Source organism: Mustela putorius, unplaced genomic scaffold (assembly GCF_011764305.1).
Source record: "Mustela putorius furo isolate JIRA1106 unplaced genomic scaffold, ASM1176430v1.1 tig00000145_pilon_pilon_pilon, whole genome shotgun sequence".
In the NCBI taxonomy this organism is placed as follows: Eukaryota; Metazoa; Chordata; class Mammalia; order Carnivora; family Mustelidae; genus Mustela; species Mustela putorius.
Window position 1 is genome coordinate 21,386,689 of NW_025421294.1, and position 26,697 is coordinate 21,413,385.

Below are 26,697 nucleotides of genomic sequence, written 5' to 3' on the forward strand. Positions count from 1 at the left end.
TTGTGGGGAGAAGAGGGAACACAGAGCTGCTGGGTATTAAAGGCCTTTCCGAGTGAGGTGGCATTTGAGAAAGGTCTGAAGGAAGTCAGGGAGCTAGTACCGTGGATATGTGAGGGAGAGAGTTCCTAACAGAGCCAAAGGGCAGAACCCACGCAGGAGCTTGGCCGCTGGGTTGGGGGGTAGAGGGTGGGGGAGGAGCAGCGCAGAGTTGGAGGTGCAGGCCAGTGTGGCCAGAGCTGAGTGGTTGAGAGGGAGTTGAGGTCAGAGTCCACTGAGAACGAGACTAAACATGGCTTTGCAAAAAGACTTTTTGCCTTTCATTTTGAAACTGGAAGCCACTGGAGGGTTTTAAGTGTTCACAGAGAACTCTGAGCACTGCCTGGAGAAGAAACTAATGGACATCAAAGGGAAGAAGATAGGAGACCACTTAGGAGGCTATACATTAAGGTCAGATTCTGGATACCCTTTGAAGTAGTGCTCATAGGATTTGTTGGTTGATTGGATGTCAGATGTGAAAGAAGAAAGATTCAAAGATGACACCAAAGGTTTTGAGCATTTCTAAGAATGGAGTTGTCATTTACAGAAATGGGGAAGACGGGTCTACAGAATTTCTGATTTGACTGGTAGTTTTAGGAAGAAAGTGTGGAAATAGAAGAAAAAATTTTGATTTAATCATCAGTTCCTTAATTTTCTACATTTTGACAATCTTCTTTGTATTTGGATCACTTCTAGCACAATTTTCTTGGGAGAAGTACAGGTCTCAGTGTACTAACTTAATAGGGATCCTTAGCCAGACCTCTATGATTCAATGTGGTCAGAAGCTGTGGCTACAGAAGAAATTTGGGGTAGATTCTGTCTCTGGGACGGGACATCCCTCATTTCCTAGGCTTGCAAACAAATTACTACAAACCGGTTGGTTTTAAACAACAGAAAATTATCCTCTCACAAGTTGTAGAAGCTAGAAGTCCAAAATCAAGATGTTATGGGGCCACGCTACCTCTGAAGCCTCTGGGGCAAAAAATCCTTCAGTTTCCTCTTCCTGGCTTCTGATGGTTGCAGACCATTCTTGGTGTTCATTTGCCTGTAGATGCATCGTTCCCTTTCTTCCTCCCATCTAGGGTTGGCATTCTGTCTCTGTGTCCCTTTTGTCTTCATGTGGCCTTATGAGGACACTAATCATTAGATTTAAGGCCCTTCCTAACTCAGCATGACCTCATTTTAACTTGGTTACCTCTGCAAAGACCCTATTTCCAAATAAGGCCACATTCACAGGTAGGAGGGGGTTAGGACAATATCTTTTTGTGAGACAGTTCAACGCACATCACGAATATTGATTCAGGTTTGATTATGAAGATCTTTTTGACTTAGGTATGTTTGAGGATGAAGGCAGGAACAACTGAAAAAGTTAGAAAACAGGTCCCTCTGTGCTAGGGATGACCCAGCTGTTACGATGAAATGAAAATTTGAATGTGCAATAAATTTACATTAGGTAATTAAAGATTTAAAGATAGGTTTATTTTGCATTATTTTTTCAAACTTGAAGACTCTAGGTTATGCAGTGAAAAAATCATGTAAAAAAACAAACCCATAAAACTGAAACTGGAAGATAGAAGAGACACAGAATGATGAATTTTAAAGTAAGAATTATAACCCGAATTTGACTGTCCAGAGGCATGTGCAGTAGGTAGAAAAGCTCCAGCTGATGCTCCAAGTTTGCAGTTTTTACATCTGGGGCAGTAAGTTGGCAGAGATGGAATGCAAAGGACCTGGTCCTGAGCACCCACTGACCCTGTGGGAGCCCAGCCCTGCTTGCCCCACTGGCCTTTTCCTCCCATTCCCAGGGGGCTGGGAAGGTGCTCAGACAGTACATGCCACTTGTTTAGCTGCTGCTCCCCTCCTGTGCAACACCCAGTATATGGACATTCTTCAGTGGTGTGTCAGGAGTTACTAGTATTTCCCTCTTTAAGTTACCACATGTAAAGTCTAGGGGTTGTTTATCAAAGGAAGTTTAAACTACCATTCTGATAGCACAATGATAGGCCTGTATCAGGTGTAGCAATGTAATAAATTCCTTAGCAACAGTATACATTTGCAGCCACTGTGAGTTTTTATGGGGCTCCTGTTGTTTACAGGTTGGACTGGAATTGTGTGCAAGTTGAACAGATGGGAGATGAGTAAAGAGGTATCAGGAAATTTGAAGTTAGGAGACAACTAACAGGAATCAGAAGTTCACACAAGAACTGATAAAGATGGCACAGCATTGGTGCCAACAGGAAAACATCTCTAAATGTATCATTTAATAAATATCTGGGAGCACCTGGGTGGCTCAGAGGGTTAAAGAGTCTGCCTTCAGCCCAGGTCATAATCTCGGGCTCCCTGCTCAGCAGGGAGTCTGCATTTCCATCTCCCCTCAGCTCATATTCTCTCTCTCACTCTCTCTTTCTGTGTCAAATAAAATCTTGAAGGAAAAAAAAAATCTGGGCAGAGAGTAGTTCTGAGAAGGTAGCCACAGGGATCTGTAGAATACCAGAGACCTTGAGGCCTTCATTTCAGTATTCCTGCCTCAGTGGTTTGATTGGGGATCAGTTCCCAAGGAGAGCCTGTCAGGCCAGACTGCTCACCTGTTCTCTGGCCCAGTATTGCCCTGGTTCTCCCAGGTCATCTGGGCACTTTCGTGGTCACAGTGAATCCACAGCTGCTAGGGTGGGGTGAGTGAGAAGGGCACTGCTTCCTGCTGGGTTGCCTAGCGCTCTAGGCTTTGCGTGGCTGCCTGGCTGTAGTGTGGCCCAGCCACATGGACCCTTGGAAAGGGGACTATTGAATATTCCTCAAAAAGGGAGCCTCATTTCATGTCTCTTAAGTGGGAATGCAGCCACAACTCTGTTCTCAGGGCAGGGACCCAGTGGTGAAGCCACCATATTTTGGGGGTGACCACAGGGCAAATACAGACATCATTTCCTTTGACTAATCTTTTGTAATCCTGGCCCAGATGTGGCTCCTGAAAGTAGTTAAAGTTCTTTGTCTAAGTTGAGATTTTTAATTTAGGACCCAGATGGGGTAGGAGGTAAACTTCCAAAAGGTCTGTTTTACTCAGTGTGTCACTGTCCTGGATTCCTGGCAGGCAGCGGTTTCATTAGAAAAGCAGATTTCAGCCTGACTCATCTGCCTCGGTGAGACATGTTACAACTTCTTAGCACTCATGCAGCCTGTCCTCTCACTGGACAGAGCGGAACCCTCTGGTACCCTGTCCATTCCGCAGCAGTGGCGGCTACAGGCGCCTGGCCCGGGCCATGGAAAACCTTGAGAGACTGTCTGTTAGGGGGCCAGAGCTTTGTCCTGGAATTTCCTGGCCTTTGTCTGTCTGGTATAACTTCATGTACTGAGACGCCTGTTTTGAGTCCACTTCCTCCTGGGGGAAGAGCACAGCTGCCTTCCATAGAGAACTTCTGCTTCCTGCACCAAATAACCTCTTCCTCCCCACTTAGGCCTGTGGGTGGGATGAGAAGAGCACTCTGGGCAGGTGTGTGTGTACCTGGCCCCCAAGAGACAATACACTATTGGAAGTCACTAAACCAGCAGCACCTCCATGGCTGTTTAACCCTTTGGCCAGTGTCAGAGAGGTGGACACTAAGGAGAAGCCATTACCATTGACTGTAAATGCTACATTTGCCAAACCGGCCCATACCTCCTAACTCTTGATTTCTTTCTCATACTGCAGCAGAAGAAATCCTACCTAGAGCGGAGTGTGAAGGAAGCTGAAGACAACATCCGGGAGATGCTAATGGCACGAAGGGCACAGTAGGAAATCTCTAGCCGAAGCTTCCTGCCCCCTCCCATTCCTGGCAAGGGCAGAGGGGCCTATGTGGGGAAACAGCCTCTCTTCTACCCTGACGGACTTTTTATTTGGATGATCTGGTAACCCTGTATTTTCTACTTCACCCTGATCCCCTTTCAGATCCCAGCTCTGTATTTTTTATCCTGGCTCTGTCTGCCACCCCTACCCAGAACACTGTTCTCCCCTAGGGGTGAATCACCAACTCCCAGGAGAGGGAAGATGGGAGTCAGGACAGACAGGGGAGCTCTGTCCAAGCCTATTACTCGTTACACTGCTTAGACCAATAAATGGCATCTGTTCCCCCAGCCACTCTAGTAAGTCTGCCTTTCTCAAGCTGAAGGATGAAAACCAAGGACCCGAGAAGCAGAAGCTTTCAACCTCAGCTCCTTCCTGTCCTGTTTTCTTCCAGAGCTTTGGCTCTGTTCCTTCTTTATTGGAGCCTTTCCTGTTCTTTTTTCCCTTTTTCTTTTGAGTAAATAAATCCCTCACCTTCTGAGCCTCCACGCAGATTAGGAAGGAAGGAGACCAGGGCATAGCTGAATTTAAGTAACTTTGGTGGCAGTGTGCCTAAAGATTCCCTCTTACTTCCTCACAAATGTTCCTGAAGAAAATGCAGTAATAAACCAGCAGCACCTCTGTGGCTCTCTAACCCTTTGGCCAGTGTCAGAGAGGTGGACACTGCAATCCTAAGGCTCCTAGAGGCTTAGGGGCAGTGGTGTGCAGGAGCTGGCTTGTTGTACTGGCTGGTGAGAGCCAATTATTAAAACAGGTGTTAGAATTTTGTTTTAAGCCAGGTGTGAAACACAACTGTCATTAAAAATTAAGTTAGGTAAATATACAATTAAATTATATTTAAAATAATAAATAAGCAGAACTTATCCCTTCCTAATTACTAAATCTGGCCATTATCTGTGTTTTTGATGTTGACAGTCTATTGTATCTGGATGGAAATACTACATAATGGTGCACTCCTGTGCTTTTTTTCCCCAACTCTGCGTTCAGGACATTATGTTGGTAGCTTGAGATCAGCTCTTGTGGGACCATTTACTCCACAGAATCAGGTGATGGATAAAATAAGGTTTTGTTTTAAAGAAAACTGGTAGGGAACTGCTGAGCACATCAGCACTTCAGAGTGAAAGTGGGCAGGCAGAGAGCTTGTCCGCCAGCCTCTCCGGCTGGGAGAAATCGGACTCTGTTACGGTGGCTCAGCGCCCCCCGGCGGCCAGAGCTGAGATGGGCTGTCTGGCTTGTACTGTGACAGCCTTTCTCCTGTGTGTGTAGATGAAGGCTGGGGGTGGGGAGGGCAGCAGAAAAGAAGGCCTAGCTCAGCGTAGCTTGGTGAGCCTGTCTCTGAGTGGGATGAGAGAGAAAATGCTAGTCTGGTGAGGGCCCTGTGGAACCTGCCTTCCTCATAGCACCCACCTGCAGTGGAATAAAAGCATAAATAGACCCCCTCCTCGTCATAGTGGACAGTGGCTCCAGGGCTTCTGTTCTCTCTGGAATTATTCAGGCAGTTGAGGTTTAGACAAATTTATTGAAACATACAGGGTGTTAGCAGAGAAATCATTCAGTGGTATTATATCATGTCACTACCTTGAATGTATAATTTTAAAATTATAAATATATATTTTATAACTAAGCCTTTGGCCAAAAAAAAATAAGTCATTTAGCACATTTGTGAAAGGCCAATAAGAAATGGATTTTAAACATTAAAAAGATAAAGTCACTGAATTAAACAGCAGTGCAACCCCTGCTAATCTAGAATCCCACTGTGTTGAAGGTAGAAGTGTCTGTGCAGAGCTAGTCATTTTCATTTATTTCAGCAATCAGAAGAGATGGGGCAGGCACACCTGTTGAAGGTGGTGGCAGAACTGGCAGGACAGGAAGGCCGGGCTGGTCAGGTGAGCATGTCCCAGAGACAGCAGCAACAGAGTGCAGTCCAGCAGGCTGTGAGGCAGGTGGATGGGCCCAGGTCATCCCGTCTTTGGTCTTCCACCACATACACTGGAGAGAGAAGGAGAGGGAGGATGAGAATGAACTGGACAAAGCCCAGGCCCTACAGAGCCAGTGCTTCCCAGACCACGGGTGGGCTGTAGCAGTGAGAGCTACTGGGCAGACTGGGTGCTGCCTTTCACTGTGTTGGAAGAAGGTGGCTTAGCTCCTCAGCTACTTTCTCTCCTCCTAAGGACTTTTACCCCCATAGGGACAGGTAACTAGGGAACCAACAAAATGGCCTTACACTAAGGCAGCCAAAGAGATAGTGATGGACACTTCTTGCCTGCCAGAGTTGGTGAGCCCTGCTTGCTTTAGAAACCAGGCAGCACTATGCCCTGTACCTTACTGGTATTTCCTCAGATACAGTTAGGCCAGCTTACCCCCCACACCAACCCTCCAAAGCCGCCTAAAAAGGAACTACAGGCCCTGAGAGAATAACCAAGAATTCTGGTTTGTCATACTTGAGCAATGCACACTATCACAGTGTCCCCAACCTCTTAATTTCCGCACACGCGCGGCAGGTCACTGGTCAAGCGAGGGGGATGGCTAGAGCCTGGCGCCCTGACTTTTTCTCAGAATGGAGGTGGAAATCTAAGCCCTGTCAGGGATAAGTGCTCTATTAAGGAATTTGAGTGCTACACAAATCCACAGGTCAAGAAGGACCCCAACATCCCTTTGCTAGTCAGCTGACTTGTGGCCGTCATCAGCCTTCCTTCCGGTAAGCACATACTTAAAATGGCTGATGGTCAACCTCTGTCTCAGAGGATCTGTGGCCCCTTTTAAGAAAATCTGAAAGCCACCACCACTGCTAAACTCATTTATAAGCAGTAAAGATTTTAAAGTTTTTCAAAGTTAATGAATACATGAATCTTACAAATTAAATTGGTCCTATGGCAGTCTTCTTTCAGTTCTATTTTTGTGTATCTATTTTTATATCTCCTCTCTTGGCAACTTCTCTCTCTGAAGCCTGGTATAGTAGCTAGAATACTCTGGGTTAGTAGTGAGCTTTTCCAAGTTGTCCCACTGTGTCAGCCACCCTCCACAGACCTCCCCTCCCTTTTCTTGTGGCACAGCTTTCAACTCGGCCTGCTTTCATTTGGCGCCACTCAGCAACACAAGCAAAATTGTTCTAACGTCTGGGAGACAAGACCCAGTCCCAGGGAATCCTAGTGAAAGAGAAGACATTTATTCTGAAGCCTGATAAGTTGCCTGATTTAGTCCTCTAACAGCCGCACTGCACTTGAACATAGATACTACCATCATACTCATTTCACAGGTAAGAAATGTAAAGCTTCAAGAGATTAAGTCTCTTGTTCAAGCATACATAACCAGCCAGAGGCAGGCTTAGGGTCTGAACCCAGGCCTTTGGCAGGCCAGACTTGCCCAGGGCCAACTGGGATAAAAGAGGCATTGGGAAGACCACAGGACTGAAAGTGCTCTAGGACCATTCTCTGACCAGGCAGGGCTCACTGCACCCATTAAAGGCACGCACAGTCCAAAGCCCTGGGGCCACCTCAACAGGAAAGCCCTACCCAAGGGCTTTCAGCTGCTTTCTGCCAAAAGACCTTCCCCAGCCCCCAGCCTCCCTTCATCCTGCAGCGGGCAGCTTCAGATAGGGAGAGGAAGAATACTACAGAATGCACACACCCAAGAATCATTCCTTACTGTATTCTTTTTTTTTTTTTTTCCAGAGAGAGAGATCACAAGCAGGCAGAGAGGCAGGCAGAGAGAAGGGGAAGCAGGCTCACTGCTGAGCAGAGAGCCTGATGCGGGGCTCGATCCCAGGACCCTGAGATCATGACCTGAGTCGAAGGCAGAGGCTTAACCCACTGAGCCACCCAGGCGCCCCCCTTACCGTATTCTACTTGCCAGAAGGCCGGCGCTGCTGTCCTGGGACAGAAGGGCCCTCGCCCCTGCCCGCTCTGTAGAAACTGCCTGCTTCATCTAGGTCTGAGACCCCACCCTGGTTGCTATGCGAAAGGCCCCGCAGCCTCTCTTAAGCTACCATTTGTTGAGATCACAAATGTGCCAGAACCTGTGCCAAAAGCCTATACATAATACCACTCAGTCTTCACAACCGTGTGGTATAGGCATCAGGATACCCATACCACACTGCTTCTCCTCCCTGTGCCTCCCTCCCATTTTACCATGGAACCGTGGGCAGCTTCATCGGGAGAACTTCCTTTAACACCTTTCTCCTTGCTGTCCTTGCTAAGACTTATTTCACTTGACAGGCTCTGAAACCTGGGGCAATGGGGACTTGGAGCTCATTGCTCTCAGTGCTTATGGGGTGGGGAGGGGAGGGATTAGAAATAGTCCATCTGGCTATAGGATGGGAGACTTCAAATCAAAAGGCTGTGTCAAACTCGTTTTGGGGGTAGGGGGGTGTCAGTTCTCTGCATACCTTAGAAACCCTCTCACTTATTTCCTGCAGTACCAAATCTTCTGAGCCTTTAGGGCCTTTTTCTTTCCATTAGGTGACAACAGAAACCTCTACCCGCAGACTACTGAAAAAGTAGGGGGTGGAAGAGAGGGTGTGGGAAGGGTAGGTCTGGAGGTAGGAGTGATGTATGTTTTCCTTGCTTTTGTGTCACCCCAAGCAGAGGTGACTGGCCCAGGAGAAGGCTCTTGAGGAAGGCCTCACAGGCCCACCATGGGGTTGTGGAATGGCATACAACTTTATGTTCCTAGATGCCTGCCTACCGGTAGGATCTGGGGTCCTACACCTCCAGAGGGTACCTGCTGCACTGAGCAACACGGCCTCCTCTTCGCCAGCACACCCATCACCGGTGTCCTCACTGCTCCTCACCTACTCTCCCACCCACTAGGTCATTCTGTCCACAAGCTCCTCCTACATGCTCCTGGCTGACTGGCCAGCTGGAAGGCAGCCCAGTCTACCTGAGGCCCGGGGACTCATGTGCCCGGAAGCAGTCCCAGCAGTATGCCTTCCCAGTGGGATCCCCGCTGTGGCAGAGAGGACTCCAGCACACGTATTCATACCCAGGCCTTCCTGGCAAGTGACCTCCACCAGCAAAAAGGGCATAAAGGGGGACAAGCGCCATGGTTATGCAAGATGTTAAACGTTAGGGAAAGCAAGATGAACAGTATAGAGAAATTAGTATCTCTGCAACTCTTCTGTGAATCTAAAAATTATTTCAAAAGAAAAGACTTTAAAAAGGGGTGGGGAATATTGGTCTGTAGTTCTCCAGCAAAGGAAACAGTCAACAAAACCAAAAGACAGCTGACAGAATGGGCGAAGATGTTTGCAAATGACGTATCAGATAAAGGGTTAGTATCCAAAATCTATAAAAACTCATCAAACTCAATACCCAAAGAACAAATAATCCAATCAAGAAATGGACAAAAGACATGAACAGACATTTCTGCAAAGAAGACATCCAGATGGCCAACAGACACATGAAAAAGTGCTCCACATCACTCGGCATCAGGGAAATACAAATCAAAACCACGGTAAGCTACCATCTCACACCAGTCAGAATGGCTAAAATTAACAAGTCAAGAAATGACATGTGTTGGCGAGGATGCAGAGAAAGGGGAACCCTCCTACACTGTTGGTGGGAATGCAGGCTGGTGCAGCCACTCTGGAAAAAATATGGAGGTTCCTCAAAAAGTTGAAAATAGAGCTACCCAGCAATCACACTACTGGGTATTTACCCTAAAGATACAAATGTAGTGAGCCAAAGGGGCACGTGCACCCCAATGTTGATAGCAATGTCCACAATAACCAAACTATGGAAAGAACCTAGATGTCCATCTACAGATGAATGGATAAAGATGATGTGGTATATATACACAACAGAATACTATGCAGCCATCAAAAGTAGTAAACTCTTGCCATTTGCAATGACATGGATGGAACTAGAGGGTATTCTGCTAATCAAGATAAGTCAATCAGAGAAAAAAATTATCATATGATCCCTCTAAAATGAGGTATTTGAGAGGCAGGGCAGGGGGTCCTGGGGATAAGGAGGCAAAAAATGAAACTGCCTACCAGTAGGTAGATGGGATCAGGAAGGAGATAAACCATAAGAGACTCAATCTCATGAAACAAATTGAGGTTTGCTGGGGGGGTTTGGGGGGTAGGGATGGGGTGATTGGATTATGGACATTGGGGTGGGGTATGTGCTATGGTAGGTGTTGTGAATTGTGTAAGCCTGATGAATCACAGACCTGTACCCCTGGGGCAAATAATACATTACATGTTGATTTTAAAAGGGGGGTGGGTGGGGAGGGGGCTAGAAGAACAGTGGGGGTGGGAGAGGCACTGCCCTTCCAGGTAGGTCAGCAGTCTGCCGAGGAGGGGAGGCAGGTTCCTACCTTCAGGTGCGGCTCTGATGGAGCTCCTTCTTAGAGATCAAATGCCCCGCTGTGGCCAGCTTGGGGCTCAGCTCCTGCCGGACACAGATAGGGCCTTAGGGATGGGCTTAGAGCCACCTCAGCCAAAAGACCTGCCCTCCCAGTTCGTGTCTGGTGTCTCAGTGCCAATACTATCAAACTCAAACCTCTGCTCTACCACATGCAAGGAGGGACTCTGTTCCCAGAAAACCAAAGCTGAGTGGTGGCTTAGCTCCAAGGGTCCCCTCACCAGCAGGTCTTGCTTATTCCCAGATAGCCCTTTGACAATGACCCTCAGTGAGGGGCTGGTACTCAGAGCTTTGCCATGTTCGTGCAAGTGCAAAAGAGTGTGTGTATGTGTGGTGTGAGAGAGAAGGGAGCTGGGGGAATGTGCAGGGAGGGGTATACGTGCACCCAGGTGTGACCCAAAAACCTAGACTAGGTCAGAAAGACTTAGGTTAGTCTTGGGTGCTGGGCAGCTCTGGAAGGAGCTAAGCAGCTCCTGGGAGAAGTTCCCACCAACCTGTCTTGCCTCTGTGCTGGAAGGAGAGACAACAGATGTTAGGTAACTAGAGGCATGCAGCCCCCTATGTGCCCAACTACCTGCCTATCAAGCCCTGGGGTCTTCTCCATAGTTATCAGCCCACTACAACCCAGACGGCCAGACTCCCTAGTGAGCAGCCCCACATTCTGGGGCTACTGTGTGTACAAGCCTGACAATGCCGTTTACAGGCGCTACTTGGAAACCTGCTTCTGGGCAGCAGTGGGCATGTGGGCGCCAGGCAGCAGAAGGGCCAGGGCAGAGATGACCTGCAGAAATGTGAGCAGAGGGCTTCTCAGCTGCAGCCTCCAATACCTCAGTCAGCCCTACCCTGGAACCTGAAACCTTCGCTTGAACAGCTCAGACGTTTTAAATGATTTATTAAGGCTATGAAGTGGTGCTACAGCCTTACTATTCTATTCTATTTACTTTCTATTTGTGTGTCCACCTGTACACAGTCCCAACCACAGAGAGCTAATAAGGAGAAGACTGGGGCCTCCTAGAGTTCTGATGTCTGGGGCTTTTATGATCCAATAACTAGAAGGCTGCCCCTTGGCCTCTCACGGCCTACAACACTGACGGGCACCCAGGACTGCTCAACGGCTAAGACCACCATGGCCATAGGAGCCCCCAGGAAGTAAGAGCAAGAAGCAAGAGGTGATGGCTTTGCCAGAGGCAGGAGCTGACTAGTCTGTGCTCTGCTGCCCTTGCCCAGTCTTGAGAATCTAAGACCAACAGAAGAAAGCCAGTCTTCCAGGAGGTATCAGAGGATGCCTGAACAGCCCTCCTCCTCCTGCTCAGACAAGAGGTAGGGAGCGGCAGATCTTTAAGCATTTAATGGCAATAAGCAAAATCTCAAGACAGCCATAGGGTTGGATCCTGTTCCTTCCATGCAAGTGTTAGAGAGGAGAGCACACGACTTGTGGAGGACTCCCTTCAGCTTTCGTTGGCGTGCATGTGCAGTGGGATCATTTAATACTCAGCACAAGGGGCTACGAGGATGAGGAGAGAGGTTCTAAAAGCAGTACCACTGTGCTACCTGCTCTTGCAGCCTGTGAGTACCAGGTACGTATGCTGAGGGGGTGAGAAATGGGTGACGGGTGGCCAGAAATGGTGGGGGCAAACAAGGGGGCATAGTTTCACTGGGGCGTGAAGGGTAAAAGCAGGACAGGATGGGGAGCCTTCCACGTTCCTATTCCTTCACACACAGATGGGATTTGGAGTGGGCATCACTGGCACAATGCTAGCACAGTCTGGCCTGGCGTTTCCACCAGCAGCTGCCTTTGCTGGGCTGAGCTCAACACCTTCCCCAGGCCTCCTGGCCCACTTTGCACACTGTTCCTTATGCTTTCTGCTCCTGCGGCTTTACCTCTGGCTGCACTGTGAGAAACAGTCAGATGAGGCCATGTTTCCCAAGCCCCTGTCCCTCTCTCTTGCTTTAGTGTTCCAAGATACCCACTCCAGTAGCAAGAGTCTGGGAGCTGGCCAGCCAGTTCACCCCTCAACTCATGCAGCTACTGACTGCCACCCAATTGAGTAAGAAGCCCACCATTGTTCTTTAGGCATCAGGTGCCAGGTGTTTATGTGGTTTGGTCTGAAAAAGGTGAGAAGGTGCCGACCTGCATGTGGGTGGGTGTTCTGAGATCTCCATGAATGCAGCTGCCACGTCAGGGGACAGCTGCTAGACAAAACCGAAAGAGCCTTTGGAGAGATAAGACAAGGGTGTAAGAAGACCCAGTCTCCCTTGGCCCCCAAACCTCTTGTGGATCAGCCAGTTTGTGTGCTAGCCCTGCCCACCCCAGTCCTATAAACAGTAGACATGATAAGTTTTTTTTTTTTTTCATAAACAAATACAAGCATATTTTGGTGCATTCTGACAAGTAGGACTGCACTGCCACCACCTCCTGTGGCCCCATCCTTGGGCTAGACCTGCCAGGGCAACTGAGACAGAGTTGGTTGTAGGCACTGGGACAGTTGAGAACATCCTGGATGCCAGAATTGCACATGAAACTGCCTTGGGGATCAGGCTGACCAAATCAGACAGTAGCCTGGCTGCTTGTGACTTGAAATGTGGCTGTGTATAGAGGGGTGAAAGGCCTCCCTTCTCTCAAGGCCTGTTCTCCCTTGAAATTGAAGGTCTGGGTTGGAGGGCAGGATCTAGTCCTTGTCCTGTTTCAGTGTGTGTCCCTAAGACAGTTTAGGGTCTACTACTTCAGAGTGAGCTGGTTCAGTAGCTAATTGGGAGGCAGAGTGAATTTCAGGGTCCTTCTCAGTATTTACTTGGCAGTCCTCAAGCAGGCAGGTGGGTATGCTCGCCCAGAACAAGGCACCTCCTGGGGGTGGGGGGAAGAAGGGTGACTTTGTTCTCTAAGGCTAGTAGTAGTACATGGGCTCCAGAGGGGCAGTATCCCAAGGTCCAGTCCTGATGCTGCCACTGGTTGGCTTTGTGACCCTGGACAAGTCAAAGCTTCCCTGTGTCCCAGTCTTCTCATTGCAATATGGAGGTGTGTGTGTGTGGGGTAGTATCTAAGAGCCTAGATTTACTGACAAAACATAAGCAAATAATGTGCTTGGCCCAGGCCCTTGCATAAAGTGAAGCAGGGAAGAGGACTTCCATAGAAGCCACAATGTGATGACCTCTTACAGAAGAAACCACCAGAAATCTATTTTCTTATTCTGGTGTGTGTACATGGATGGGCTCCTTCAGTCCATCTACATTCAGACTGGTGTTTGTGTGGCCCCAAACTGTCACAGGATGACAAAAGCAGGGACACTGGCAGTCCATGCAAAGCAAAAGCTGCTCAAGGAAAAGGAGAGACAACCCAGAGAAGCAGGAGGCCAGGGAGGCAGCATATACACGGGGCTTTAGCTGGTAAAACCCCTTAGAAACTAGAGAGGGGGAATTATTTCCTTAGGTAACAGAGTAAGAAGACCCTCCTACGTGTAGGGATGAGTCTCTGGCTGTCATTAAGACAATGCAGACACACAGGTCCACAGAAGAACATGATATGAAACAATATGAAAGGATGGTCAGGGAGGAAGGAATGTACACATTTCAAGGATTAGGTACTGAAGAGTAAGGTATTTCTCCTTACACCTTAAAGGGGGGGGGGGGAAGCCAATCAAATGTGATGAGCTCACAACTGAATCTTAAAAATTCCAGCAGGTCCAGTTGCCATGTTCACTGAAACTCAGGAAAGGGACTGAATTCTCTAGGGACAAGTGTGACTTTACAGAGGCAGCTCCCTCCAGTCCTGTTTTTCAGTCTAGGGAAAGTAAAAAAGTAGGGGAACTGACAGCATTTTTTTGTCCATGGTCATAGAATAGTCAAGTGAAAAGACCATCTTCCTCCTTCCACCTCCCAAACGGAGATGCAGAAGCGAACAAGGTTGCCAAGGAGGCTGAACAGGGCAGGGTGTGTGCTAGAGAGGGGAGAAGTTCATGCCACTTTCCTAACGTGAACTCTGTAGTGCTAGAAGCTGACAGTTGAGGTACAGGTAGCTGGAGATCCAGACATGCTTGGTTCTTTCCAGTAAAGACCATGCTACATAACAGGAGAGTGGGACCCACCCCACTTAAGTAACAGAGAAAATAAAGGCTTTTCCCACACATACCATTACCAACAATAGAACAGGGCAAAACCAGGGCCCATATCCCTTATACCAACATGGGAGTCAGGCACACTTGAACTGAGATGCTGGCTCTGTTCTTCCACAGCCAGATGACATAACACAGGAAAGTATGATAAGGACAAAGATGAGTAGTATTAGGACAGGACAAAAAGTACTAACAGGTATGCTTCATCATGAGACTTCCTAAATAAAGCGATCCTATGGGACATTTCATCTTTCATATTTGATAGACCTTCTTGAGTTTATGGTCAAAGAAATAGAGAACAGAGGTGCCAGCTGTTGCGACGCAACATCTGCATTCCTGTTTGCTGGTCCAGGAGCATGGACCGCAGGGCCAGAGCAGTGCAGGAACCTGCACATTCCCAGAATGCCCCAAGCTGCTGAGAGGACTGACAGCTCGAGTGGTGCCGGGGGCTCAGTGAGTTGAGTTTACAAAACTGAAGAGTTAAGAGCTTTTTCTCTGAGGAGATAATCAAGAACTTCTCATGCTGGTGAGAAGAAAAGAAGTCACCGAAAAGGAATTTCAAACGTTTACTAAGGTGACAGTCCCAGTTCTGTTGCACCAGACTTCAGTAAGTAATCTCGTACTGTGAGGGGGAAAGATAACAGAATAACCTGTGTTTCTACTTTAGTTTGGGGAGTAAAAAGCAATCTTTCTTTTATTCTGAAGACCGTCAAGAGCACAGGGAGGGGACTGAACGTCACTAATGGGAAGGAGTAAACAGGATGAGAATACAAGCAACAACTGATTCCTTGGCACCCCACTACTTCAGTAGAAGTCTGTCGGTACCACTGTCTCAGACCAAAAGATTCATGGTTGTCAATCCAGACCATAGACCACCAGTTCATGGGCGTGAACTGAGAAGATGTAAAGGCCCAAGGGCAGAGGGGTCAACAAGTATGAGAAGCTCCCACGACGACACTACCGCAAAGGGGAGGAAGCAGTTCGTTTTATCACGACAGATCATGAGTGTGTTTCTGAAGCAGTTTTTGGAGAAAGAAATGTGAAGCTGCTATGCCAAGGAGAAGTTAAGGAAAATCTAGAGAAACAATCTGACCATGCCCACTACACAACAGTTGTACAATTCTGAGCAGGCTGGCTAATGGCATATGATCTCGTCTATGACCTGCTCAGAAGGGAGATACAGCGACAAAAGTTGGGGATGATGGTGGCTGATCTGCTTGATCTGATTGTCTTTTCCCAGCCATTTCTACCTGTTTTGACGTATAATCACATCAAATCCTTTCCTGCCAGACTTCAAAAGACACCACTATAATGAATCATAATCTGCGCTTTAACTGAAATAATCACAACACCGCAAGTGAAGAGCAGGCTGTCTTGTGTCATTAAAGCTTAAACAGCATGTAAGAGTGAGCAAGCAGGCGCGCCTGGGTGGCACAGTTGGTTGAGCATCTGACTCCTGGTTCCAGCTCAGGTTGTGATCTAGGGGTTGTGAGATCAAGTCCTGTGTTGGGATTCTTGCTCTGCGTTGAGTTTGGTTGAGATTCTTTCCCTCTCCCTCTACCCGCCCCCCAGGAGTTGTTCACTCTCTCAAATAAATACACCTCTAAAAAAATAATTTAAAAAAAGAACAAGCAAGGAATCCCACTTAAATACTCATCAGACCCTGTAACAATCTATAGATTTAATGCAATTCTAATAAAAATCCCATCACTTTTTGTAAACTCGCTGTAAAATTTATAGAAATGCAAAAATGTGCAAGAATAACTAATAAAACAATTTCCCCCTTCCCTTCCCCACTTCCCTTTTTCCCTTCCCTTCATACATAAATGCACTCCTATGGAGTGCTACTTGGTATTATCAAGCACCCACCAGAGCTTCACAGAACACTCCAGCAGTGACATACAGATGACTCTATTTGCAGGGCAATGTTGCAGGTATTGCAGGGCAAAACCCATCCACACCAAATCTCCCTTTGCCAAATGTACTGGAAAATCCAGAAAGACCAAAGGCTTTCTAATGTTCTCCTCAGGTCCCTGGGCTTCCTTAAAAAGGCAGGGGATGGTCCCTTCCTGCCTGTCAAAAGCAATTCCACATGCTCTCTTTTCCATACTGGAGTTACATTTAAAGATTTTATTTATTTGACAAGAGATCACAAGCAGGAGGTGGGCGGGGGAGTGGGGGAAGCAGGCTCCCTGCTGAGCAGAGAGCCCAATGCTGGACTCGATCCCAGGACCCTGAGATCAAGACCTGAGCCGATGGCAGAGGCCCAACCCCCTAAGCCACCCAGGTGCCCCTAGAGTTACATTGCTTATCTGCTGGACTCTCCAAAAACCAGCCCAGAGGACACAGTTTGCTTGAGGAGCAATGTCTCCTCTTTTCGGGCTCCAAGTTGAGATACAGCAGCCTGACTTCCTTACTTGGTACCTGGCTTTTCTGGAACCTGCTGTCTGGACTGCATGCAGCTTTACTGGCTCCAGTATGGCAGGGCTTCCCAGCCTTCATGCTCTAGCTGGTTCTCTGCACCTCTGAGCTCATGTCTTCCCCTGTACACAAATGTCTGCCTCCCTCCAGGCCTGAGGAGCCCTGTTCTCTAGTCCTAGCGGTCTTGTCTTTCCCTCTGTTGATGTCCTTCACAGAATAGAAACTGGAGACCATCCTCAGTGACAAGAGCATGACTTATGTACAATGGACATTTGTGAATTCTGACCTGACCTAGCAGCAACATCTGATGCTACTGGTCATTCCCTTTCTCTAAATACAAATTCTTCTACCTTCAGGACACCCCATTATCCTGGTTTTCTGTATCTGACTCCTTTGCAGGTTTTGTCACCTATAATCCAACTTAGTTTTCCTTCAAGATCAGCCCTCCACTGCCACCTCTACTTTTCCCTACCCAACTTGATCTCATTCACCCCCACATATCTGATTACCACGAATATGCAACGCCTTTCCACAGCTCTATCTCCAGCCCAGTACATCTACAAGTGCTTACCCGACATCTCCACTTGAATGTCTCATTGTCATCTTGACCCCTCCATCTAACCCAACATGATTTTTTTCTTCCTTCCAACCCAATCATAGTTCCAACCTCCACAAACACAAGAGGCATCCAGTTCCTGTCAGAAGCCCACGAATCATCTCAGAGTTTGCCTTTCTCTTTCAATCCCCATATTCAGTCCATCACCAAGTACTCTTTTTTTTTTTTTAAGATTTTATTTATTTGACACAGAGAGATCACAAGTAGGCAGAGAGGCAGGCAGAGAGAGAGGAGGAAGCAGGCTCCCCGCTGAGCAGAGAGCCTGATGTGGGGCTCAATCCCAGGACCCCGAGATCATGACCTGAGCCGAAGGCAGCGGCTTAACCCACTGAGCCACCCAGGCGCCCCAATCACCAAGTACTCTTGATTTTACTTTCAAGTATCTCTAATGCATTCATGTCTCTCTATCATCATGTGAACGTGTGCCCCCTCCAAATCATGTAGAAACCAAGGGGATCTCCTAAAAATGCCAATTTGGTCATGTCATCCCTTTGCTTAAAATCCTTCAGTGGCTTCCCACTGCTCACAGATCAAAAACCGGAATCTTTAATTGGGATTATGAGTTCCTTATCTTGCTCCTGTTTCTCATCTGTTCCAAACGCCCCATTGCTCTTGCCGTGCTAATTTCCTCTTCTAGTTTCTCAAACGAGGCATGTTCTCTTCTGCCACTGGGCCTTGGCACCTGCTCTTCCTACAGTGGTTTTGCCTATTAACACCTATTCATCTTTCAGATCTCCCTCAGACTGTTCAAGATGGTCCCCCTTTATATGTTTTCATATATATCTTCCCTTCAAAGGAAAGAAGGCGAATTATTACCTGTGGGATTATTCAATGTCTGGTTCCTCCCCTAGAGTGCAAAAAAGCTCCATGAAGGCAGGGAGGGGTATCTATTCTGTGTGGCCCATTACCTAAAACTGGACATGTTCAGCATTTACTCAATGAACATTGGTCCTCGTAGACTGACCGTGGTTCTCCAGGTGTATGCATGGTGTAGCCTGAACAACTCCCACAGTTTAAAGTGCCCCACAGTGTGGGTGCCTGGCTGGATCAGTAGAGCACGTGACTCTCAATCTCAGGGTTGTGGGTTTGAGCCCCACACTGGGCACAGAGATCACTTAAGTAAATAAATAAAATAAAAATAAAGTGGCCCAAGAAAATGCTGTGGTAACACTTGTTTAGAATCTTCTGTGACCCCACTAGCGTGAAGAGATTATTTCTACCAAAAATGTAATTTTTTAAAAAGATTTTATTTATTTGAGAGAGAGAGAGCATGAGAGGGGCAAGGGGCAGAGGGAGAAGCTGATTCCCTGCTGAGCAGAGGGCCCTATATGGGACTTGATCCTGGGACTCCTGGATCATGACCAGGATCCTGGGACTCCAGGATCATGACCTGAGCCAAAGGCAGTTGCTTAACCAACTGAGCCACTCAGGTGCCCAAAAATGTAATATTAAAAAAAAAAAAAAATCCATTCTGGGGCGACTGGATAGCTCAGTCAGTTAAGAGGCTGCCTTCAGGGAGCTTGAGTACCTCAGTTGGTTAAGCAACTACCTTCGGCTCAGGTCATGATCCTGGAGTCCTGGAAACGAGGCCAGCTTCGGGCTCCCCGCTTGGTGGGAAATCTGCTTCTCCCTCTACCCACCTGCCTCTCATGCTCTCTGTCTCTCTCATTCTCTCTCAAATAAATAAAATCTTAAAAAAAAAAAAAAAAAAAAAAGCGGCTTCCTTCAGCTCGGATCATAATCCCAGGGTCCTGGGATCAAGCCCTGATCGGCCCCTCGCTTGGTGGGGAGGGTGCGTCTCCCTCTCTCTGTTGCTCCCCCTGCTTGTGCTCACTTTTTTTTCTCTGTCAAATTAAAAAAAAAAAATCTAAAAAAAATTTTTTTTAAATAAAAAAACAAAAATTTTAAAAATTTAAAAATCCATTCACAATAGCATTAAAACTAACAGACCTCAGGGGCATCTGGATGGCAGTCGGTTAATTGTCTGACTCTTGATTTTGGCTCAGGTCATGATCTCAGGGTCGTGAGATCAAGACCCACATCGGGCTCCCTGCTCAGCACAGAGTCTGCTTCTCCCTTTGGCCTTCCACCTCCCTACCACTCATGTTCTCTCTCTCAAATTAATTAAAAAATTAAAAAAAAAATAATGAAAAAAAAAAAAAAAAAGGGATGTGCAAAAGCTGTGTGATGAAAACTGTATGATTTTACTTAAGGAAATAAAGATGACCAAAATAGAGACCATGTTTCTGACAGGAAGACAGTACTATAAATATGTGAATTCTTTCCCCAGTTATTTTGTAAATTACATACTGTTCCAGTTAAAGCCAAACATGGTACTTTTTTATAGAGAAGGACATATTTGTCCTAAAATCCAGATTAAAGATTAAAAGCCCGAGAACAGACAAGTTCTGAAGAGGAAAAGGGTATGTACAAACATATGTATGGAGGTAGGTATGTGTGTATGTGCTGGGGGTAGGGAAGATACTTATCACACCAGACTTCTGATTCTAGCCTGTTCCTATAGGGTAACTTAGTATATGACAAATCCCATTTCAGATTAATCAAGAAAGAATGACCTAATGTTGTTGGAAATTTTAAAAAACAATAAACCGGAACTCTAACCTATACCATTATCAAAACTAAAATTAGGTCAACTGAAAGCTATGTGAAAAAAATTTTTAAGAAAATACAGACTTATCTTTAGGATACTGGAATAGAAAAGCATTTTTCAAAGACTAAAAACACACAAAACATAAGGGAAAGACTGATAAACATGATATTTAAAAACTTTCCTATTGGGGTGCCTGGGTGGCACAGTCAGGCGTCTGACTCTTGGTTTCAGCTTAGATCATGATCTCAGGGTCGTGGGTTGAGCCCCATATTGGGCTCCCTTAGTGTGTCATCTGCTCAGTTTTCTCTCCCCCTCCTTCTGCTTCCCCACCCCCCACACGTATACTCTCAATCTGAAAAAATTTTCATATTAGAAAATACACTATAAAAAAGATTGAGGGGGCGCCTGGGTGGCTCAGTGGGTTAAAGCCTCTGCCTTCAGCTCGGGTCATGGTCCCAGGGTCTTGGGATCGAGCCCCATATCGGGCTCTCTGCTCGTCAGGGAGCCTGCTTCCTCCCCTTTCTCTCTGCCTGCCTCTCTGCCTACCTGTGACCTCTGCCTGTCAAATAAATAAATAAAATCTAAAAAAAAAAAAAAAAAAAGATTGAGAGATAGAAGATACTTATTTGCAAGCCTATCAAAGTGACAAATATTAGTTTGTGGAATACTTAGAGATTCCCTATAAATCAGTAAGACAAACCAAAGAAAGAAAAAAACCACAAAGTTTTTAAAAGCAGATCGCCAAGAGGCATCTGGGTGGCTCAGTGGGTTAAAGCCTCTGCCTTCGGCTCAGGTCATGATCTCGGGGTCCTGGAATCAAGCCCCACACTGGACTCTCTGCTCAGTGGGGAGCCTCCTTCCTCCTCTCTGCCTGCCTCTCTGCCTGCTTGTGATCTCTGTCAAATAAATAAATAAAATCTTTAAAAATAAAATAAAATAAAAGCAGATTGCCAAAAATTTATATTTTTATGTTAAGGTCACTAGTAATCAGGGAAAAATTTAAATAGTGAAATGCTGAATAAAATACCTAGGAATAAACCTAACCAAGGAGGTTAAAGACCGGTATTCTAAAAGCTAGAAAACTATGTTAAAAGAAATTGAAGGGGCCTCTGGGTGGCTCAGTCGGTTAAGCCTCTGCCTTCGGCTCAGGTCATGATCCCAGGGTCCTGGGATCAAGCCCCACATCGGGCTTTCTGCTCAGCAGGGAGCCTATTTCCCCCTCTTTCTCTGCCTGCCTCTTTGCCTACTTGTGATCTCTGTCTGTAAAATAAGTAAATAAAATCTTTAAAAAAAAAAAAAGAAAAGAAATTGAAGACAACACAAATAGATTCCATAGGGACCCACGTTGGTCCACGCCCAGTGTGGAGTCTTTTATTTAAGACTCTCTCTCCAGCCCCTCCCCCCACCTGCATGCTCTCTTGCTAAATAAATAAAATCTTTAAAAAAGATATTCCATGCTTATGGATTAGAAAAATTAATATTGTTAAAATGTCCAAATAAATGTCCATACTATGTAGAAGCACCTGGCTGGCTCTGTAGGTGGAATGTGTGACTCTTGATCTCAGGTTGGTTCAAACCCCATGTTGGGTGTAGAGATTACTAAAAATAAAATCCTGCCCCTAAGCGTCCTGAGGTGACTTCTGAAAATGGTTCGCTATTCGCTTGACCCAGAAAACCCTACAAAATCATGCAAATTGAGAGGTTCAAGTCTTCTGTGTTCACTTTAAGGACACATTTGAAACTTCCCAGGCCATCAAGGGTATGCATTTCCAAAAAGCCACCAAGTTTCTGAAAGCTATCACGTTGCAGAAGCAGCGTGTGCCAGTCTGTCACTATAGTGGTGGAGCTCGTAGGTGTCCCCAGGCCAAACAGTGGGGCTGGATACAGGGTTGATGGCCCAAGAAGAGTGCTGAGTTTTTACTGCACTGCTTAAAAATGCAGAGTCATGCTGAACTTAAGGTTTTAGATGTCCATTCTCTGGTCATGGAGCACATCCAGGTGAACAAAGCCCCCAAGATGCAGTGGAGAACTTACAGGGCTCATGGTTGGCTTAACCCACACATGAGCTCTCCCTGCCACCAAGATGATCCTTCTGAAAAAGAGGTGACTGTTCCTAAACCAGAAGAGGAGGTTGCACAGAAGAAAAAGATATCCCTGAAGAAACTGAAGAAACAACAACTTATGGCCTGGGAGAAAATTCTGCACAGAATAAATGCAAATAAAAACAAAGAGAATGTTGGTTGTCTTTTATTATTAAACATATTTCAAGTATCCTCAAAAGTGAAATAAAATAGAATCTTTTTTTTTAAATGCCATACTATCCAAAGGAATCTACAGATCCAATCCTGTCCCTATCAAATTACCAACAACATTTTTCACAGAACTAGAATAAAGCTAAAATTTGTATGGAACCAGAGAAGAACTTGAACAGCCAAAGCAGTCTTAAGCAAGAACAACAAAGCTGGACATACAATCCTAGATTTCAAGACCTACAACACAAAGCTGCGGTACTAGCATAAAAATAGACAAAAAGATGAATGGAACAGAAGAAAGAGCTCAGATACATAAAAAACCCACACATATATGGTCAATTTATAACAAAGGAAACAAGAATATAATGAAGACAGTCTTCAATAAACAATGCCAAGAAAACTGGACAGCTGCATGCAGAAGAATGAAACCAACCACTTCCTTACACCATATACAAAAATAAAATGAATTAAAGACCCAAATATGAGACCTGAAACCATAAAACTCCTCTAAGAAAAAACAGGCAGTAATCTGACATCAGCCTTGACAACACTTTACTAGCTTTGTCTCCTGAGGCTAGAGAAACAAACACAAAATTGAATAGGACCACACTAAAATAAAATGCTTTTGCACAGCAAAGAAAACCATCAACAAGGTGACAAAGCAACTGACTGAATGGGAGAAGATACCAGCAAATGACATATCCCAAAAGGGGTTAACACCAAAAATACAGAAAGAACCCATACAACTTACCCAAAGCAAAAAATAATTCGGTCAAAAATGGGCAGATGACCTAAATACAAGTTTTTCTTTTTTTTTTTTTTTTTTTTTGAGAGAGAGAGACAGCATGAGGGAGCATGCATGTCAGAGTGGGGTGAAGGGGCAGTGGGAGGGAGGAAGAAAGCAAAAACCACTGGGTATGGAGCCTGACACGGGGGGCTCAATTTCATGACCCCAAGATCATGACTGGAAATCAAGAGCTGGATGCTTATGGGGCGTCTGGGTGGCTCGGTCAGTTAAGCTCAGGTCATGATCCCAGGGTACTGGCATTGAGCCCACATTGGGCTCCCTGCTTCTCCCTCTGCCCTTTTCTCTACTTGTGTTCTCCCTGGCACGTGCTCTCTCTCATGAATAAATAAAATCTTCAAAAAAAAAAAAAAGTTGGACACTTAACCGAGTCACCCACATACCCTCTGAATAGACATTTTCCCAAAGATGTACAGATGGGGGCACCTGGGTGGCTCAGTCAGTTAAGCCTCTGCCTTCTACTCAGGTCATGATCTCAGGGCCCTGGATTGAGCCCACATCAGGCTCCTTGCTCAGCCAGGAGCCTGCTTCTCTCTCTCCCTCTGTTGCTCCCCTGCTTGTGCTTTCTCTCACCCACTTGCTTTCTCTCTCGAAATCTTAAAAAAAAAAAAAAAAAAGATGTACAGATGACCAGTGAACACATAAAATGATCTTCAACATCACTATCAGGGAAATACTAATGAAAACCACAATATCACCTTACACCTGTCAGAATGGCTACTATCCCAAAAGACCAGAAATAGTAAGTGTTGGCGAGGACGTGGAGAAAGTGGAATCCTTGTGCACTGCTGGTGGGAATGCAAACTGGTGCAGCCACTCTGGAAACAGCAGAAGTCCTCAAAAAAATTAACAACAGAGTTTTCACACAATCCAGTAATTCTACCACTGGGTATTTACCCAAAGAAACAAAAACACTACTTTGTGTTTATTGCAGCCTTATAATAGCCAAGATATGAGAGCAACCCAAGGGTCCCTCCACAGATGAACGGATAAAGATGTGGCACATGTAAGAACAGCCCCCAGACACACACACACACACACACACACACACACACACACAGGTGCATTACTCAGCCCTAAAAAAGAACGACTGAGGTCTGGTCATTTGGGAGAAATGGATGATGCTGAGTGAAATAAAAAAACAGCCTGAAATAGACAACACCTGGTGGCCAGACGGCAAGTGGGTGGGAGGATGGCTGAAAGAAACGCATGAAGCGGTACAAACTTCCAGTTGTTAGTGGCAGAGATGAGAAGTACAGCATGGGGTATACAGTCCATAATGATGTAATAATGCTGTATGGTGACAGATGGTGAACATACTTTTTGTGGTGAGCAATGCCTCATGTACAGAATTGCTGAGTCAGTGCGTTAGAAGGATAGTGAGGGGCACCTGGGCGGCTCAGTGGGTTAAAGCCTCTGCCTTCAGCTCAGGTCACAATCTCAGGGTCCTGGGATGGAGCCCCGCATCAGGCTCTCTGCTCAGCAGGAAGCCTGCTTCCCCCTCTCTCTCTGCCTGCCTCTCTGCCTACTTGTGATCTCTCTGTCAAATAAATAAATAAAATCTTTTAAAAGGATGGTGAGATACCACTTCACACCTATCATAGGTGCTAAAATGTAAACATCTGTAGATGCAATCTTTTTCAAACAAAGAAAAAAATGGAATGGTCCAGCACTAATTGTTTATTGCAGTAACAGAAGGCAGCAGGACCGGAGGGAGCACTTGGGGCCCGGCCGCTCAGTCCAAGGTGTCCAGGAGGCAGCAGCAGCAGAGGGCGGCCCAGCATGCGGCCAGGGCTGCCTGACACCCGGTGTCCATCTTCCTTTCCCGTTCCATCACGTACACTGAGGGGCGGGGCGGGGCGGGGCGGGGGAGAAAGAGACCTGATCAGAGGGGACTCTGTGAGCAGCAGCATCCTATGTAGGTGGCATGCAGCACTGGCCACGGAGACCCTGAGAGTGGGCTCCATGAGAGGGGGAACCACGCCTGGCTGCTTTGAGGCTCCATCTCCACTCCAATGTCCGGCATACATCAGGAACTCATGAAATGTTTCTTAGATGTGCGAATGCAGAGGACATCTGCTCAGCAGCTGTCAGACCACGGTTTCCTGCCACCTCCCCTTCCCCAAGCTACAGCGAAACCCACCCCAGCACCTCATCTGGTGCTTGTCCAAACGATCCGGCTCTAGTGAGCCCTGCCGTGCAGCCTGGTGGCACAGGCGCCGGCTCAAAGCTTTCCATGTTCTCATTGAATCCTCACAACAGCTCCATGTTGCCCTCATCATTCGTATCTCAGAAACACTATCATAAGTGTGAACTGGCAGAACCTGTTTGAAAGAGAGTGGGGCGGGGGTGCATACAATTTTTGACCCACAAAATCCACAGCTAGGATTTTTCCTACAGAAGCAATGGTCTCAGCGTTCAGATATGTGTGAATGCTCTGGTAACAAAATGACCCCGGACCACCACCTCAGTGTCCAATGGAGAGACGAGCTAAACCAATGCATACTGGAAGACAGAAAGGAAATAGCCATTAAAAAGAACTAGATGATTCCTCCATGTTGCCAACAAATTAACCAAGGTACATGCGCACACTCTGATCTGTACAAAGAAGAGAATACACACACATGCACAAACAAGTGTCGGAAAGAATACAAGAAACAAGGTCAAGGTATGACAAGGGGTGGAGGATTTTACTTTGTATTTTACATTTTCCTCAATCCAGGCTTATCTGATTCCAAAGCCACACACTTCTGGACTGTCACTGCCGGCTCCTGTCACCCCCGGCAGGAGGGAGGGCCCGTCCAGTTTCAGCACACCTCGCACCCCTTCTAGCCTCTGCCACAACTGCTAGCTCCTGGGTCTTTGGGGGCAGCTGTCACTGACCGACCTGGGCTCCCTGGTGGCCCGGCCTCAGCCCTGGACTGCTGTCCCTGTGTCACTGTTACTTGGACACGGCCACCCCACCCAACCCCCAGTTATTCCTGCTCCTCTCACAGCCTGACCTGGCCCCTGTGTCCCCAAGTCCCACCTATGAGATATGGCTTCAAGGTAATTCTGACTCCTCTCAGGCCTTTCTGACTCTCAGGTCTGGGCAAACCTGGTGAGCTGCAGATTCCAATCACAGCTCCCCACTCTCTCTCAGTGGCTTGGACACCGGAGAATACTCCCAAAGGGGTATAATTCTAAGGCTGAGCCCCATGCCTGGTCCCCACCTGCCCCTCTAGCAACATCAGCAGGTGGCTTTTCAGAAATCAGCAGACCAACCCCAGCCTCTTCTGTTGTTCCCCTTCAAGTCTGGGTTTAGGTTTGGGTAGGTGTCAAAAGCCCAACTGAGTCCAGGCCTAGAGAAAGAGGGCACCACGCAAGAGGGAACAGTCAGTCCCTGCCTGTGCACAGACGGAGGACTCCAGTCTTCCGAGGGCCATCTTCAGGTCTCCTGACCACTCCCGTGGCTCTGCTCTTTGCTTAACCCTGAAGGCGACCATCATGCTCTTTCTCCTCTGGCTTCCTCAGCAGAACTCTTCTATTCACCACGCCCCTGCCTGCCCATCACCTCAGCAGTGTCGTCAGGAACTTCAGTTCCTACTCAGTGGACACTAAAATAGAGCCCACCGCACCCCTTGGCCCTCTCGACACCGGCAACAAGGTCATTAGGCCCGTCCTCTCCA

The 26,697-nt window shown here is 46.8% G+C and overlaps 1 protein-coding gene, 2 long non-coding RNA genes and 1 pseudogene across 4 annotated transcripts in view; 3 read left to right on the forward strand and 1 right to left on the reverse strand.

The window, feature by feature from the left end:
* Window positions 1–4,140, forward strand: part of PFDN1 (prefoldin subunit 1) — a 66,253-nt gene extending 62,113 nt beyond the window's left edge. Inside the window, exon 4 of the mRNA XM_004744816.3 lies at window positions 3,719–4,140. Within this exon, the coding sequence (XP_004744873.1) occupies window positions 3,719–3,802 (84 nt within the window). The 3' untranslated portion in view covers window positions 3,803–4,140. The remainder of the gene's footprint in view (window positions 1–3,718) is intronic.
* Window positions 4,141–5,349: 1,209 nt separating this feature from the next.
* The window catches only part of LOC101688808, a 64,298-nt gene continuing 42,950 nt past the window's right edge, over window positions 5,350–26,697 (reverse strand). Inside the window, exons 4-5 of one of the 2 annotated variants that reach the window (XR_006605350.1) lie at window positions 10,169–10,242; window positions 5,350–5,839 (exon numbers count right to left, since the gene is read on the reverse strand). This is a non-coding gene — a long non-coding RNA (uncharacterized LOC101688808). Of the gene's footprint in view, window positions 5,840–10,168; window positions 10,243–24,691; window positions 24,872–26,697 lie in introns of those variants that run through there. The other variant, XR_006605351.1, reaches the window with a different exon arrangement.
* Window positions 10,239–16,045, forward strand: LOC123390778. Its single transcript, XR_006605352.1, has 2 exons — window positions 10,239–11,792; window positions 15,030–16,045. It is a non-coding gene; the product is annotated as an uncharacterized LOC123390778 (long non-coding RNA).
* LOC101688518 lies at window positions 21,489–23,194 on the forward strand (annotated as a pseudogene).